This window comes from Geotrypetes seraphini, chromosome 8, assembly GCF_902459505.1.
Source record: "Geotrypetes seraphini chromosome 8, aGeoSer1.1, whole genome shotgun sequence".
Lineage (NCBI taxonomy): Eukaryota > Metazoa > Chordata > Amphibia > Gymnophiona > Dermophiidae > Geotrypetes > Geotrypetes seraphini.
The window spans coordinates 176,018,524-176,036,992 of NC_047091.1; the positions used below are offsets into that span (position 1 = coordinate 176,018,524).

Consider the following 18,469-nt stretch of genomic DNA (forward strand, 5'->3'; position numbering starts at 1 on the left):
CAACCCCATGTATCAAAATGTTTATAGCAAAAAAAAAAAAAAAAGGGATTATTCAGATGGTCAAAAATAACAAATTGTAATGATGAATTTTTGAAACTAATTCAAATGTTATAACAACATATAAACTATTTATTAATTCCTAATATTCACTATTTTGCGTGTCTCACTTGTGTTTTTTATTTCCTCTCTGAGTAATGAAACTTGTGGTGGACATCTCATAAATTATACAGACATCAGTCTTCGGAACCTCTTATGATATCCATCATTCCAAATTCCTGTCTTGTATTTTCTTATAATCATTTATGTCCACCACCTCCTACCAATCTCTATTGAATCTTTATTTCTTTACTTATAATCCTTTACTTTAATTTGAATTAGTTTCCAGAAACCCAAACAGTAGCATTAGTATTCCCTGAATAAGTGTGAGGAGGGGGAGGGGAGGGTGTACCAGGATGTAGAATTATTTGGGAGGTTAGTTTGGTTTGGTTTTAGTTTTTATATTTAAATTGAAAATTGTCCCGTGAAAGGGAGTTTTAGTTCCTAAAACATAGTCCAAGAATGGAATAATTCCAATAAAAAAAAGTTCACGTTGTACAGTTATTTTAACCTTTTATCTCTATAAACTGCAAACACCCCCCTCACCCCAAAATGTCTAAAAGTTAAGCCTTGTATTCCTTTTACTGCCAAACTTTAATGTGCAAAACTTTGCCATCAAGCATTTCTAGCAATTTGCCAAAACTACGCGCTAATCCACAGAGCGCTGGTTCAGCCAAGTTTGCAGCGATAATTACCAAGTGTTCAATCCGTGCATTTTTCTTTTCTCCTAATTGCAACGAGCATCTCGGCGCCCGACAGAGTTGAAGGTCAGAGCACGAACTGCAAGAGCGCAAGGAAGGAGCTGCTCCGAGGCGAGCAGCGGGTCTCGTGCAAACCCCCCTGAGCAGCTGCTGCGGCACGAGCCAGGCGCGCAAGTTACCGCCAAACTCCCCCCGACGCGGTTAGTTGTTTTTTTTTAGTCTGAGAAGGGAACTACCTCAGCGGCGCGAGCTGCAGCGGCCGAGAAACAAGAGAGGACCAAAACTAAAGTTAGCCCCCATCTTTCTTTTCCTCCGGGAAGGCGCTCCGTGGCCGCCTTCAGCCCTTTCCCGGCCCCCCCAAGACCCTCCAGAGCGAAAGGAAGAGAGCGAGCCTACCCTTCTTCTCCTCTGCCCAGCCTGTTGCTCCATCCCGGACCGGAGCTGTGACGTGAGTCCTTCGCATGCACACACACACACACTTGCGCGCGCGGTCTCCAGCAGGAGCGCGCGGCTGTGGGAGAGGCGGGGGGCTATCCCGGCTCCGACTCTGCGCGCAGCGGGACCCCGACGCCGCGGCGGCCATCTTGAGTTTGGGCAAGAGTTTCCGCGGGGCAGCGGTGCCCACGCGCCACCTCGCAATGGAGCGCAGTTGTGCTTTTATGCAAAGAGAGGCGAAGCTGAGCGGGACCGCTAGAGAGAGAGAGCTGCTGCTTTGGTGGGAGAGTGCCGATCTTATATGTTCATTGTTATCTCTCTGTTTATATATTTGCATTGCAATTCAAAATCATTAATTTTAAAAAAGCATAAATTATTGTAAAAATAAAAAAAAACATGTAAAACGTTTTCAAACAAAAGCGGGCACCGTTTTATTATTAACTTGGCGATTTCTTTTACATGCTGGAGGGGGGGGGGGGGGGGGGGGTTATTAACAGCAGTAGCTAAAGTGTGGGACAGAGAGGGGAGACGTTATATTTATCATTTAAAAACCGCAAGTGTGCACAGTAAGAAAGTTCTGTTCAAATCTGCAAGGGCTGGTGACGAAGAACGGAGTCGAAAGGGCAAATCCCGTCCAAACAAAGATCTTGTACATAGCGGGGGGGAGGGTGTAAAATAACGCTGCAAAAACCTGAACAGCACAGGATGGGGGGAGGAAATGCTTGTACAAGGACTTGTCGAGGTAAAAAATGAGACAGACTGGAATGGGGTTCTGGAAAACTAGATGGCTCCCCCTCCCAGCATCAACAAAAAAGAAACATCATTGTTCTTTCAATCATTGCTCTTCCCTATTCTTTGCTCCTAATTGCACCCCCTGCCCCTGAAAATAAGTCAGTGAGCATGCCCCAGTGCTTTCCACAAAAAAAGTACCCCCCCCCCCACCCCGTGTTAGCACACACTGCAGGCTGATGGGCTGCCTCTCAGATACTGGAGAATGACACCCTGTCCTGACCTTGTAAGATACTTCATGATACAACTTGACATACACTTAAGGTTTCAGTTTGTTTGTTTACTTCTTTCTAAAATAGAATACTCCATCGAAACCACCTTTTTCTTCTGCCATTCCCTGATTTTTCTATTCCACACTCCCTTATGCCCTCAGCTACACCAGTAGTTCCCAACCCTGTCCTGGAGGACCCCATAGCCCTAATGAATATGCATGGAGCACCACCCCCAGTGCAAAGACAAGGGTAGAAAAACATGAAATTTAGGGCACACTCAAATCCAAACCAATTAATATGGGGTGCGTTGTATTGGAACCTGTGAAAGTGTTTCTCCCAACTGATTCATAAGAACAAGAATAGCCTTACTGGGTCAGACCAATGGTCCATCAAGCCCAGTAGCCTGTTATCACAGTGGCCAATCCAGGTCACTAGTACCTGGCCAAAACCCAGAGTAGCAACATTCCAGCATCTCAAAGAATAGCAAGATTCCGGAACCCCAATGAGAGGAACATTCTAGAGCTGGTATTGTGTTGTCATAATGCCTCATTCCACAATGCTTCAGACCCAACCTCATCAGTGATGTTACCATGGCTTGATTGTCCTATACTTGGCACATGTAAGAGCATAAGAACTACCATACTGGATCAGATCAATAGTCCTTCTTGCCCTGTAGCCCGTCCTCACTGTGGCCAATCCACATCACTAGTACCTGATCAAAACCCAAAGAGTAGCAACATTCCATGCTAAGGTGCTTCCATGCTGCATGCTTTGTGTGTAAAGTCTGAAGATGGAGACCATATAACTTTAAAGCAAGATTATTATTTAAAAGGGTAAAGGGAATGGGACGCGATAATATTACTTTTTCTGTGTGGTTACAATTAAAATGGTTTACATATTTCCTTTGATGCTCATAGAATTCCCATGCTCCATGCCGCGGTAGAAACCTCTACCACAGCTTAGTAAAAGGAGGGGTCAGACGGGTACTTATTTTGTACCTGGGGCAATGAAGTTATTTGCTATAAGACGTTATTTGGATTAGCTCCATCTTATCTTTTCTCTCATTTTTAAATTGTACTGCTCGACTAAGTCTACTCGGCGTACTGGTTTATTCACTTTTCCTAATCCCAAAAATGACCGTTTTAAAAAGTTTTTTTGACCGATTTTTGGCTTATCAAGCAAGTAAAGTTCAAGTATAGGCAATGATTCAACAGTCTGCATCTTATTGCACTTTTAGAAAATTAGTTAAGACCTATTTGTTCAAGAAATTTGTTAGCTGATTGATGACTATGTCATAGTCTTTATACTGTATTTTTTATAATTGGAATATTGTACTGTGCCTTTTAGAGTGCTTTGGATTATCACTGGCATGTTCGGTCTTCTTATTTTGTGAACCGCCTAGAATTTTGGGTGTTGGCGGTATAGAAAAATAAAGTTATTATTATTATTTATGCATGCAGAACTTGCACATTAATCAGAGCTCAAAGGTAAAGGGGGCTTCTTGTACATAGGTCTACAGAAAACAGACGCAACAGTTCTGTTACAGCTCTTCTGCCCACAGGAGCCCTTATAGGAAACAGCATTAAAAAGCGGCCTTTGTGCGCCCTTATTTGGGTCTTCTTTACTCACCAACACCATTTTCACCTTTAAGGTAAAATGGCTGAATTTCCTTTTTTTTTTTTTTTTTAATTAATGATAACACATTAATTTTTGTAAACAAACAAGAGGCCGAGGTCTACCAAAAAACACAAGGAGCAGAACGAAAGGCAGACCAACCAGTGTGGAAGAACGTAGTTTTTACTGAATCCAATCATCTGATGTAGCTACATTTAGGGCCTCTTTCACAAAGCCGAGCTAGCAGCCGCCCTGCGCTAACGGCACCAAAGCCCATAGATATTTAAAGGGCTGTTGCCGTGCGGCTTTGTAAAAGAGGCAGTTAATGCAAAGGCCGAGTCAGAGGCAAAACTAAAATATAAACATGGACAGGCCCACCAGATAGCCAAAAATCACCCAGTTGGCCCCATCCTCTCCAACATAAACCCGAGGAGTGGCCATAGACTTGCAACAAACGCTGCGGAGTCATATACCACCTATAGTATATCTTGTAGCCATTTTCTGTTAAGGAGGAGGAGGACAGAGGAAAAGCAAAGAGGAGGAGAGGTTCCCTGTACCTAAATCCTTCTATTGTGTTTTATAAGGGTCAACGGGGGCCTCTCTCAGAAGGAGCGCTCGCTAAAGACAGGACATCTCACCGCACCTTAAACGCCTTCTCCAGCATTGTTTCCCCTAGACTAAGGTCCCAAAAGGCTCACTTACGTAAAAATATTTGTAATTGTGTATATGTAAAAGATCTCTGTCAAGGAGATCATACACCCCCCTGTAGATAATCAAAGGACAATGTGTCTCTATCCTGCCAAATTTGATCTAAGGTACGCAACTCCGCCTTCACCCAACAAAACCTAAGAGGATCCTCATCTCCAGGGCGAAAGCCATGTGTTAGACTGGGGTGAGTGCAAAAAAAATATACGTTCAGGAAATATTTGTCTACGTAAAGCATACAAGTAAGAATTTGCCTCCGCTGGGTCAGACCAGAGGTCCATCCCGCCCAGCGGTCCGCTCCCGCAGCAGCCCCTCAGGCCTATCACCTGTGCAGTGGTCCCTGACTATTCCTATAACCTAGCTCAACTCCTACCTGTACCCCTCAATCCCCTTATCCTCAAGGAACCTATCCAAGATTACTTTCAGGATAGGGTTTCTCACCAAGAGCCTAGCTCTAAGTTCTGAGATTGGAACCTGAGGAAGTCTCCATAAGGTAATATCTGGGAGAATAGCTTGTTCTATATTGGCCCAAGGCCGATCTATGTATGCTATCCATGAAGCTATATCCAATAATAATGGGGCAGTCACATTCCTCTTTTTAACTCAGCTTGATATAAAATTGCTTCTCACACCCTAGGAGGCTTCCAACGCCAGATGTAAGCAAATACTTTACGGGTTAATGTTTGAAAAAACCCCTGGGGAATCGCGATAGGAAGGGCCAAAAATAGATAAGAGTAATTTAGGTAATAGCATCATTTTGATGGCTGCAATACATCCTAGCCAACCTAATGTCAACTCTTCCCATCTATCTAGTTCCAAAAACAGCTGTTGTAACATCTGAGGATAATTGGCCTCATATAATTGGCTATGGTCAAGGGGTCAAATAAACTCCAAGACATTTAAATTGATCTATCAGCCCACTTAAATGGAAATTGAGATTGCAAGACCTGCTTCTGGCCCCATTTCCAAATCAATATTTAAAATTTCTGACTTATCCATATTGATCGAAATCTGAAAACCACCCCATAATCAGCTAAGACGTTCGCTAGTTTGTTTAAGGAACTCTCTAGATTTTGTACAAATAGCAAAATATCATCAGCAAATAACAAGATCTTATGCTGATGATCTCACACCAAAACTCCAGAGATCCCTTCATGTTGGCGTATCAAACAAGAAAACACAACCAAGGTCCACCACGATAGGTCCACAAAAACAACCGCAAAGCAAAAAAACGTGGAACTGATGATCTTGATATACAATTTATTTGAATGGTGCAGAGATATATGCAATAAAATGTACAGTAATATGTACAACTAGTATTTTAGCCCATTACATTAACGGGTGCTAGAATATAGGTTTGGATAGGTTCTTAAAGGATAAGGGGATTGAGGGGAACAGATGGAAGTAGACGTAGGTTATAGAAATGGTCAGGAACCACTTCACAGGTCATGGACCTGATGGGCTGCCGCGGGAGCGGATCACTGGGCGCAATGGACCTCTGGTCTGACCCAGTGGAGGCAACTTATGTTCTTATATGTCTGTCTGTCTTTCTTTATTTCTGTCTCTCTCTCCCTCCTGCTGTCTTTGTTTCTGTCTGTCTCTCTCCCTGGCCCCCTTTGTCTGTCTGTCTTTCTGTGTCTCTCCCTGCCCCTGTGTCTTTCTTCTTTTCTGTCTGCCTTCCTCCCGCTGTTTTTCTTTCTCCCCCCTCCACTTCCCTGTGCAGCAGCCACAGCAGCATTCCCTCCTCCTCCATGTCCCTGTGCAGCAGCATTTCCCCCACCCTACTTCCCTGTACAGCAGCATTTCGATCCCCTCCCCCACTTCCCTGTGCAGCAGCCACAGCAGCAGCATTCCCTCCCCCCACACCACTTCCCTGTGCAGAAGTAGCGTTTCCCTTACCCCCCCCCTTCCCTTCCCGCGGTCCCGACAAACCTGCCGATTCCAGCAGCGTGTGCAGCACTCTACACACGCTGCTTCGGGGCCTTCTACTGCCCTGATTTACTCTGGCACGTCCCTGATGACATCATCAGAGACACGGCAGAGCAAATCAGGGCAGTAGAAGACCCTGAAGCAGCATGTGTAGAGTGCTGCACATGCTGCTGGAATCGGCAGGTTTGGAGTCGGGACCGCGAAGAATGTAGCGGCTGGAGTGTTTTGTTGGCGCTTCCCTTCCCACCCCGCGAGGTGTCACCGCGGCTCCTCTCGATCCCCGTCAGCGTCGGAAGCCTTCTCCGATGCTGGTGCGGCTGGTGAGAGGAGCCGAATATTGTGGAGAGCAGGGAGTCCAGCGCTGGCGGCCAGTCCTGTCGGCGAGTGTAGGTAGGTGCTGGGAAGAAGGCTGGGGACTCGCGCATGAACACTCCTGCAGCCACAGACCTACGGATCATGGAAGCACGCAGTTAAGAGTGCGCATGCGCGGCTAGGGTTTTATTATATAGGATAACACAAAGAACACAATGTAGGTGTGGCATAGAACCGACAGTCATTTTACAGACTACGCTCGTTGTATACAGTTTTTATTGCATTGTTTGCACTTTTAAGCTTGTGGCTCTTAGCAAGACTGGACCCCAGAAGAAGGTCGTCATTACGACCTAAACACGGCCCATTTTGGGTCTATGCCACATCTACATCGTGTCCTTTATGCAGAGATATATGCAATAAAATGTACATTAACACAATTATTAAAATAAATTGTATATCAAGATCAGAAGTTCCACATTTTTTTTGTTTTGGTGTATCAAACAAGCCAGCAGTTCAATAGAGAGAGCAAAGAGAAGAGGAGATAGGGCACAGTCCTGCCTAGTGCCCCTCTCCAATTCTAGAGGCTCTGTCAGTCAACTGTTGATTTTTAAATGAGCTGAATAACTATGCGAATCCAATGAAGAAAACCACCCGTAAACCCCATTCTAGTAAGCACACTAAAAAGGAACCGACAGCTAACCCTATCAAATGCCTTTTGAGGCTTCCCAGACCTTGCTGCATCTTTGATCTCAAAATCTCCATGTTGAAAGTTTGCACACTATTTTCTTCGCTATGGTGATGGGGGCATTTGTCACTCAATGTTTGCATCATACTTTCATGGGTTTCCTATGGAATTTTCTTCTGCAGAAATAGGAACTTCATGGCAGCTTGAAGTTCCACACTTCAAAAATCCCACACTTTTCGTTGACATGGTTCAATCAATGATCTGAAAATGTCAAAACATAGCATTATGATTCTGCAAATTGGCACTTTGTAAAATAAAATAACACTTTTCAGCTAAAGTGGCAAAATTATGCTTTTATGAAGGCATCAGATTTTCATTTGCTTTGCATCTTTCTGTAAATATTGGCAGCAACTGAAGTTCCTGGCGATAAAGAACACACTAATTATTCTAAACTAGTCTTTAAGCCTGTTACATTAACGGGTGCTAGAATAGATGTGTCTGTCTTTCTGTCTCTCTGTCTCCTTAGCCGCTGTCTGTCTTTCTGTCTGTGTCTCTCCCTGGCCCCGTCTGTCTTTCTTTCTTTCTTTCTCCTTGGCTGTCTGTCTGTCCCTCTATCTGTCATTCTTTCTGTTTGTGTCTCTCCCTGTCCCCTTGTTTGTGTCTGTCTTTCTTTCTCGCTCCTTGGCCTCTGGCTGGCCCTGTCTCGCTGGCCCCCCTGTCTGTTTGTCATTCTTTCTGTCTGTCTCTTTCCCTGGCCCCTTGTCTGTCTGTCTCTGGCCCCCTGAGCAAACCAAGATTGCTGCCTGCCCCCCAGCACACCCCTCCACCCAAAGCAGCTCCTTTTCCCTCTCCCCTTCCACTTCCCTGTGCAGCAGTAGCAGCCAGACACCTCGCAGCCAGTGTTCCCGCTAAGCTGCGCTGGGGTGCGCTCACGCACAAAATATTACCTCGCAGCGCACAAGTTTCTCGTCACAGCGCACACAGTGTAGAGCACAGTTCTTCAACCGCCGGTCCGCAAACAAAATCTTGCCGGTCCGCGAAGGATTCGGTCCCCGCCGCAACGAAAGGCCGGCGTCAGCTGACTTGCAACTTCCTGTTGTAGTCGCTGTGCCGGGACTCCTGCCTTCGCCGGGACTCCTGCCTTCCACCGCGTTTGCCTCCTGCCTTGTCTCCGCACCTCCAGACCAGCAGCGGCAGCTGTGTATGCTTTTAACTTCGGCACAGAGCTGCCCCTAATCAATAGTTTAGCGCGGTTTCATAAGGCAGCCTCGGGGCCTTTGCTAGGCCGGCCCACATCGCATCATCGAAGCGGGCCGGCTATCAAAGGCCCCGAGGCTGCCTCATGAAACCGCGCTAAACTATTGATTAGGGGCAGCTCTGTGCCGAAGTTAAAAGCATACAGAGCTGCCGCTGCTGGTCTGAACTCTTGGGCCGCTGAAGGAGGGCAAAAAGCAGCTGTCCTGGAGGTTTCCCTTCCTCTCGCCTTTACAGGTTCCTTTTTTCCACCTTTTTTTTTTTCCTTCAAACGGCAACGGGCCCCAGCATCGACATCAATCAAGTAAGTTCCACTGTCAATCAAGCGGTTCTGCTCGGCCAAAGCTTCCCCTGTGACATGAGCCACCCTCAGGGGAAAGAAAGTGACCCACAAAGGTGAGGGGAAGGGGGGCAGATGATGGAAGTTGGGGGGGGGGGAGAGAGAGAGAGAAGGGGCAGATGATGGAATGGAGGAGATGAGAGAGAGAGAGAAGGGGACAGATGATGGAAGTGAGAAGAAGGGAGAGAGAGCAGAAGGCAGATGGATGTCAGTTGAGAAGGGAGAGCAGATGCTGAATGGAAGTGGGGAAAGAACACATACTGGATGGAAGGAGGAGATAAATAAAGGGGGAAGAAAATAGTAAGATAATGGAGGGGTGAGGGAAAGGGGTGACAAGCTGTGTGTAGACACAGTGAAAAGAGGGAAACGGGACTAAATAGTAAGAAAGAATTTAATTTAGATGGAGGCAGAAAATAGAGAAGGAAGACCAGAGAAGAAAAGGGAAGAGAGAGCAGAGAATGATCAGATCTGAGTGGAGGAAATGAGAAGAGAGATATGCTAAAAACCACAGGGGGGAGGGAAGGATAGAGATGCCAGACCATGAGGGGAACAGAAGGAAGATGATGGATGCTAGACCAAATTGGGGGGTGGGGGGGGGCAGGAGGAGAGATGGCAGGGAAAGACAGACAGTGAATGGAAGGGGCAGATGCTGGACTGAAGAGACAGAGAAGGTTATCATGCTGCTGTACCGGGCCATGGTACGCCCTCACCTGGAGTACTGCGTCCAGCACTGGTACTTTAAGAAGGACACGGTACTACTCGAAAGGATCCAGAGAAGAGCAACTAAAATGGTTAAGGGACTGGAGGAGTTGCCGTACAGCGAAAGATTAGAGAAACTGGGCCTCTTCTCCCTTGAGCAGAGGAGATTGAGAGGGGACATGATAGAAACATTCAAGGTACTGAAGGGAATAGACTTAGTAGCTAAGGCAGGGAGAACGAGAGGGCACTCTCTAAAGTTGAAAGGGGATAGATTCCATACAAACGTAAGGAAGTTCTGTGGTAGAAAGCAACATATTTATTTGGCTCATAACTTGCTGGCGCCCGATATTTTTAGCTCACAGTGAAAAAAGTTTGCTCACAACACCCGCCCGCTTAGAGGGAACACTGCTCGCAGCACCTCGGACACCCTCTTGCCGTTGCTCTCACCGGCGCACATGCCGCAAATGGAACACGACATGGAAGCAGAAATCACGGCGGCAGGGATCACACCGTGTCAACTGCGCATGCGCAGGTAAGGCTTTTATTATAGAGGATTGAAGTCTCGTAAAATGTGTGGAAGATAATGAACCTCAGAAGCAGAAATCACCATTTACCCCCCCCTTGCATTGGAATTCTGAGCATTGGAGCATTTAGCGTTCTGGGCTGCGGTAGAAACCTCTACCATGGCTTAATAAAGGGGGGGGGGGGTTCATAATTTAATCACAAAGGGAGGCAACTATGTTTTGTAGAGGGGATCATTTACTAATGGTTATCATGCAATAGGTATTCTTAAATTGATTTAGGCAATCCATAGAAATAAAACAAAAAAAGAATAAGACAATACTTTTTATTTTTTTAAATATTTATTTATCATTTTTATAAATTGATCATCTATCCTAATACATTTTTTTGATTAGCTTTCAAAGGAAGTTTCTTCTTCTTCAGATCAGAAATGAGGAAATGTTGACAAGTAGACTAAGGGCTCCTTTTACGAAGGTGCGCTAGCGTTTTTAGCGCACGCTCCGGATTAGCGCGCACTAGCAGAAAAACTACTGCCTGCTCAAGAGGAGGCGGTAGCGGCTAGCGCACACTATTCTGCGCGTTAAGGCCCTAACGCGCCTAAAGTTAAAAAACAAAAACATTAACGTTTCAAGTTTCTTTAAAAGTTTGGTTTGATCGCAATATCATAATCTAATGAGATTTACAAATAAAATCAGGGTAAAAGTAAAAACCAACTAAGAATACAAGCACACAAATTAATAAAGGTAAGACACTACAGGACACAAGAGGATAGGTTTAAATACAATTCATAAACAAATAAAATGAACATAGGTGTTGAGACGATAGGATGGGAAAGAGTTACCCATTTAATTTTCATTTAAAAATTTTTGTACGCTATAGGATGTTTGAGTTGGTTCATGCGCATTTGACTTCCCGCCGTTTGAATTATATAGAATTCGAGCATCTCAGTTGAAAGCGTCCTTAAAGAGCCAGCTTTTCAGGAGACCTTTGAACTTATCAAGTGATTTTTCTTCCCTTATATAAATTGGAAGCAAGTTCCAGGTTTGAGTTGCCCTTAACAGAGAAGATCGTGTCTCTTCTTGAGTAAATGAATCTTAGTGAGGGGACAGGAAGTATCACAGGAAGAGATGTGGTGGGGGGTGAGGGGGGGGGGTTGGGTGAGAATCAGGGTGATTGGAAGGTGAGGCTGTCATTGAAATGTTTTTGTGTTTTACTTATAGTCTGATACTTGTCGACATGTTGCTCATTTCTGCTCTCAAGACGGCATTGCCTTTGAAAAGCTAATAAAAAATGTACTTAGTTTAACAAAACAAAAAAAGTATATTTTATTTCTTCTATATATCCAAGTACACCTGCACTTCAGACTGACTGCTCTATACACTGTACTTCAGATTGAATACCTTTACACTTCCAACTAGAGAATGACACGGTGACAAAATTCATCACCGTCCCCGTGGATAACCGCGGGAAACCATCTTCATGTCATTCTTTAAGGAGAGAGGGAAGAATCAGAGTATGAATGGCCACAACCACTGACCCACAAGCTTTGCTTTGAAGAATGCTGGTGTAGAAGGACTGAGGTTGAAACAGACACTACAGAATGACAGTCTCTGGTATCCAGATATTGTGATGTCATAATGCCTCATTCCACCAGTGCCTAAGAGCCAATCACATCAGTGATGTCACAATGGCTTCATTATCCTTGGCTCACATAAGAATCAGGGTATGAATGGCCACAACCACTGACCCACAAGCTTTGCTTGGAAGAATGCTGGTGTAACATAAGAACATAAGCGTTGCCTCTGCCGGGTCAGACCAGGGGTCCATCGTGCCCGGCAGTCCGCTCCCGCGGCGGCCCCCCAGGTCCATGACCTGAAAGTGTTCCCTACCTAACCTAAAATATCCATACCCTATTTGCTCAATGTCCTGTACGGTAAACCTCTATCTGTACCCTGTTATCCCCTTTGCTTCCAGGAAGTCATCCAGTCCCTTTTTGAACCCCAGAATTGTACTCTGTCTTATTACCTCTCCGGGAAGCGCGTTCCAGGTGTCCACCACCCTCTGAGTGAAGAAGAACCTCCTTGCATTCGTTATGAATCTGTCTCCTCTCAGTTTTTCTGAATGACCTCTTGTTTTAGTTGTCCCTGCTAGTCTAAAGAATCTGTCCCTCTCCACCTTCTCTATGCCTTTCATGATTTTATAAGTTTCTATCATGTCCCCTCTCAGTCTCCGCTTCTCCAGGGTAAAGAGCCCCAGCCTGTCTAACCGTTCGGCATATGAAAGGTTCTCCATACCCTTTATCATCCTCGTTGCCCTCCTCTGGACCCTTTCGAGTATTGCCATGTCCTTCTTGAGGTATGGCGACCAGTATTGGACGCAGTATTCCAGATGTGGGCGCACCATTGCTCGATACAGTGGCAGGATAACTTCTTTTGTTCTGGTAGTGATATCTTTTTTGATAATGCCCAACATTCTGTTCGCTTTTTTTGAGGCCGCTGCACATTGTGCCGCCGGCTTCATTGTGTTATCTACCAATACCCCCAGATCTTTTTCTTGGCTGCCTTTCCCGAGTACCCTCCCTCCCATCGTATAGCTGTACATGGAGTTCCCCTTCCCTATGTGCAAGACCTTACATTTCTCCACATTGAAGCTCATCTGCCATTTTTTTGCCCACTCACTCAGTTTGTTCAGGTCGCTTTGCAATTCTTTGCATTCCTCAACAGTTCTGGCCCTGCTGGAGAGTTTTGTGTCATCCGCGAACTTGATAACTTCGCACTTTGTCCCCGTTTCTAGATCATTAATAAATATATTGAACAGCAATGGTCCTAGCACTGACCCTTGCGGAACACCACTTGTGACCCCTATCCAGTCAGAGTAGTGCCCCTTTACTCCTACCCTAGAAGGAGTGAGGTTGAAATAGACACTAGAAAATGACATGGGATTATTTCCTGCGGTTATCCGCGGAGACGGGAACGGTGATGAATTTTGTCACCGTGTCATTCTCTACTTCCAACCAAATGCTCTTGTACTTCAGACCAAACGTTAACTTGTATCTCTATCCCTATTTGAATCTTCCGTTGTAAACCGAACGCTATTTAACTTATAACTTGTAATTTGAACGTTATTTAACTTGTATCTCTATCCCTGACTATATGTACCTTTCGTTGTAAACCGCTTTGAACTTATGGTATAGCGGTATATAAGAAATAAATTATTATTACCCTAACAACCACATTTCTTTGCCCATGATAACAATGGGAGTGTGCCAAACAAGCGTTAGCGAGGATGAGGCACCCCTTCCCAGCCCTCTTCTCTGCCATGCCCCCCCCCCACACACACACACACGCTGCTTCCTTTCCCTCGTACCTCTGTAACGTTCCTGGCGCAAGCAGCAACCTCCAGCCTGCCGTCATGCCAGCATCGGCTCTTCCTCTGACAAAGAGCCGACGCTGGTGCGATAGCCGTTTGGGTGCTGCTCACGCCGAATGTTACAGAGATACGGGGGAAGGGAAGCGGCAGTGGGAGGGAGGGAAAAAGAGCATGGAAGCAGAGAGGACAGGTGCCTGTGCCCTCAACAAGGTAGTGCCTGGCGCGGACTGCCCCACCCCTTCCCTTACTACACCCCTGGTGCCAAAACACTTTAACATCGACTTTAGAAATGCTGAGAGTACCAGGCAAGGAGGCAAGTTTCCTCTCTTTTCAGAGTGCTGTTTCCAGGAAGGAGACATTACCAGTTACTGGCCTGAGCTCCAGCGTGCCACCGAGTCCAACCCTGCACTTCTGCCTATGCCAGTCCAAGGGATCAGCTCAGTTTGTAGCAACCCAGGAGGATCTGAACTTCTTGCAGTGCTAGCACAGATTTTCAGTGCAGCAGGAGAATGTAGGCAAGCATACTTTCGAATACAAGGGACTGCATTGGAGAATGCTACTGAATGAGCCAAGGTTTTACTCTACACCAGGGGTGTCAAAGTCCCTCCTTGAGGGGCACAATCCAGTCAGGTTTTCAGGATTTCCCCAATAAATATGCATGAGATCTATTTGCAAGCACTGCTTTCATACATATTCATTGGGGAAATCCTGAAAACCTGACTGGACTGTGCCCCTCAAGGAGGGACTTTGACACCCCTGCCCTACACAAAGTGTCCTCCTTCCTAGAAACATGCTCCACGAATTGCAAAGGGCAGTTTGAAAGTCTAGCTGTGTTAAAAACTAATGCAGCAAATATTTGTACCAACAAATACCTTTATTTAATATAATAAAACGCTAGACCGCGCATGTGCAGTCCCAACGCGTGCGTCCATTTTCCGTGTGGCTGTCGACCCGTGCTGTTTTTTGCTCTGCCCTGCTCCTTGCCTGAAGTCCTCTCTCCTCCCCTGAGGCGGATGTCGGAAGCGGCGCCTGTCAGCCGTGCTGTTCTTCGACTGCCCTGCTCCTTGCCTTACTATATTTTTAAGTTGAAAGACGAGGCAGCGGCTCCTCTCAGGATCCCCACCTGCGTCGGAAGTCCGATGCAGGTGGGGATCATGAGAGGAGCCACCGCCGCGTCTTTCAACTACAAAAAAAAATACTCGCTTTTAAAATCTTCAGGCGCGAGCGGCGGCTTGCCACACGTGCCCCAACTTCCAAACGCCCTTTTAAAATCTTCAGGCGCGAGCGGCGGCTTGCCGCACATGCCCTGACCGCCAAACCCCCCTGCCTGCATCTATTTTTCCTCCTCCCTCTTGCATGCTCACAGCGTTTAAATGAAAAGCGCTGCGCTGTGCTGCTACTGGCCTCACCATCTCCTCTCCACTGCGGCCCGCCCTCTCACAACTTCCTGTTTCCTCTAGGGTTGGCCGCACTGTAGAGAAGACACCTGCCCTGCTCCTTGCCTTACTATATTTTTGTCGCTTTCTTCATGTCTTCAGTTCTAGGCGGTTTACAACAAGAAATTAGCCCAGGGAGATTACAAGGTTGATAGCTATAGTATGCACTGGGATCTGGGAATGGTCAATAGGGTTTGGTTAGATCAGTGGTTCCCCAACTCTGGAGGATCACCAGGCCAATCGGGTTTTTGGGATAGCCCTAATGAATATGCATGGAACAGATTTGCATGTCTGTCACTTCCATTATATGCATATTCATTAGGGCTAGCCTGAAAACCCGATTGGCCTGGTGGTCCTCCAGGACAGGGTTGGGAACCACTGGGTTAGATCATTTGATAAATTTCTTGAATAGTATAGTTTTCAGTTCTTTCCTGAATGTTTTGTAGTTGGGCGTCGTGGTCAGCAGATTTGAGAGGTGGTGGTCTATTTTTGAGGACCCATTATATATAAAGACAAACTGCAGATCTCACAGCACGATGGCTGAAATGTCAAGTTCTGCCTACCCAGATGTGGCGAGACCCAGGCAACTGCAACAATCATTAAGTTACATTACTCTTATGCAAGATTGTTTATAATCCAATACTGAAAATTTTCAACTAAAATCTGTGCAACTTTTGTACAGAATTAGAATTATTCACATCATATACTGCAATTAAAAAAAAATTACTTAAATGTTTGTACAGCAGATTAAAGAAAATGCTGGTATAAATTTAAAAGCTTATTGCACACATGAATAATCACCTTTCTTCTCAGACTCTTTGCTGCTGCAGGCACTAAGCAAGTTTTGGATGAAACGGTAAAAGACCTGAATTGACACCTCCCTCTCTGGAAAGAGAGACTATTCATAGGGAGGATGGCAACCTCCACTCTACAGCATAGAACAGTGATCTTCCCTAATTTTTAAGCCCAGGCCACTTTGAATCCAGATGAGCTGAAGGAGACCCACAAAATATATTCACAGTTGGGGCCGCAACAAATGATATGTATCCCTTCCAACCCACTTTTACATTTTTCATTGGGGGTATCCACAAAGAGGTAGGTATTTCCAAAAGCATTCTCTATTCAGAAATGTCTTGTTGCTCAGGTATGTCGCTGACATGAGATTGGGAAGAGAGGCAGAGAGAAACGAAGAAAAACAAAACAGAATAATGGAAGCCACTCCAGGAGCAATTATTGTCCCCCCCAGACTTTTCACTGAACACTGGAAGCTTTTATGCAAAACACAATCATGTAGCTGTATTCCCCCCCCCCTCCCAATTATTTTCCAGATGATTATGTACATACACTGCAGCAGTTAATATATTCAACCGAAAGGAACATGAAAAATGCAAGCATACAAAACACACAGAAATCTTCCGGGTGTAGGCCTCCATCCCACCCTCTCTATTTACATGTAGGCCATATCCTGCCTCAATCCATACTTACCTTTGTTAAAAATAATAATAATATTGCTGACGGATTCCTTCCCATTTCTCTTGAGCTTGCTCTGAATTATAAGGCATTGAGGGTTAGGAGACGGATGGTTCATAAGGAGAAATTCAAGGGGAAAATATGACAGCTCATTAGAGGTATATATCATGTACATACCTTCAATTTGCATATCTCCTGAAGCAAGGAATAGGTGTTAATACATTTCATATTTATTTTACATAACTGTGCTAGCTGTAGAAGCATGTTTTATGTACTTTAATAGAAAATACATGACCAAATACATAATCACTATAAATCACATTGCTTTTTGTTTTGGGTTTTTTTTAATGAAACAAAAACGGGATATATAAATCTCACAACTAGATCAAGGTTGGCTATTGCATATCACTCTCCACAAGTTGCTCTTTAAAAGTCGTTCAGCCTCAAATTCAATCTGAAAACTTAGGCAAATTAAGCAAAGTCATACAAAATGATGACAGATAAAAAGATGGCTTATCAAATCTGCACATCCTTATCCACTACTTCTGTTGTCCCTTAAAGATCCTCTATTTGTCCCCTGCTTTCTTGACTTCATCACAACTTTGTTTCTACCACCTCTACTGGAAGGTCATTCCAATCATCCACCACCCCTTCCCTAAAAGAATATTTCCTTAGTTTACTCCTGACTGACCCCTTTTAACCTTCATCTTAAGCCTCCTTGTTCCAAAGTTTCTTTTCAATTGAAAGAAATCTCATATGCATTTATACAACCAACATTTAAATGTGCATTATATTTCCCCTCCCATGCCTTTCTTCCAAAACATACTTATTTGAGGTCCACAAGTCATTACTACATAATAAAGACCACTGACCATTTCATCAGTAGACACCCTCTGGACCAATTATATCTTGTTTATATCTCTTTGAAGTTCTGGACTCTAGAATTGTACCAAGAACTCCAAATGAGGTCTGACCAGAGACTTATAAACAGGAACTATCACTTCTGTGGATGGGCCGACTGGATGGGCCATTTGGCCTTTATCTGCCATCATGTTTCTTAGTTTCTATTTGGCTACATTAAAGTTGATAAAAATCAACCCCCTGGCCCACTCTTCTTTCATGCATAGCATTTCAGTCCATATACTGTACTTTTTTTCCTTGGGTTTTTGCATCCCAAATTCATGAACCAGAATATTTTAGCATCGAGAGGGATTTTTAGTAGACCACACTAAGCAGTTGGTGTATAATAATAATAATAATAGCTTTATTTATATCCTGTCATATACCTTTTCAGTTCAAGATGGTATACAGTAAAGTAGAAATACAGTGTGGATACCGGAGGTATAGATTCAAGAGAAGAGAGCAGGGTTTAGAGCAGTGGTCTCAAACTCAAGCCCTTTGCAGGGCCACATTTTGGATTTGTAGTTACTTGGAGGGCCTCAGAAAAAATAAATGTCTTATTAAAGAAATGACAATTTTGCATGAGGTAAAACTCTTTATAGTTTATAAATCTTTCCTTTTGGCTAAGTCTTAATAATAATATTGTCATTTATAGCTAAAGAGATACATTATCAAGAAACTGTTTTATTTTACTTTTGTGATTATGATAAACATACCGAAGGCCTCAAAATAGTACCTGGTGGGCTGCATGTGGTCCCCAGGCCGCGAGTTGGAAACCACTGGTTTAGAGGGAGAGGGTGTGAAATGGGGGGTTGCACAGGTAGGCGGAGGTGAATGTTGGGATTGGAGGAAGAAAGGAAGGGTTTCAAAGGATCAGATGAACTTGTCGAATAAGTGGATTTTCAGGTATTTTCTGAAGGATTAGTAAGAAGAATTTAGGAGAAGGGCGTATAGTAGCCATTAGAAGAGATTTGCTGATGGTTACTTCAAGCTAAAGCCAG

At 44.7% G+C, this 18,469-nt stretch overlaps 2 protein-coding genes across 2 annotated transcripts in view; both read right to left on the reverse strand.

Moving 5' to 3' along the window:
• TTC28 (tetratricopeptide repeat domain 28) overlaps positions 1-1,415 on the reverse strand; it is a 1,476,681-nt gene extending 1,475,266 nt beyond the window's left edge. The window contains exon 1 of the mRNA XM_033956276.1: positions 1,194-1,415. Coding sequence (XP_033812167.1) covers positions 1,194-1,226 — 33 coding nt within the window. The 5' untranslated portion in view covers positions 1,227-1,415. The remainder of the gene's footprint in view (positions 1-1,193) is intronic.
• The window catches only part of CHEK2 (checkpoint kinase 2), a 216,846-nt gene that overhangs the window by 56,946 nt on the left and 141,431 nt on the right, over positions 1-18,469 (reverse strand). The gene's annotated exons all lie outside the window — the stretch shown is intronic.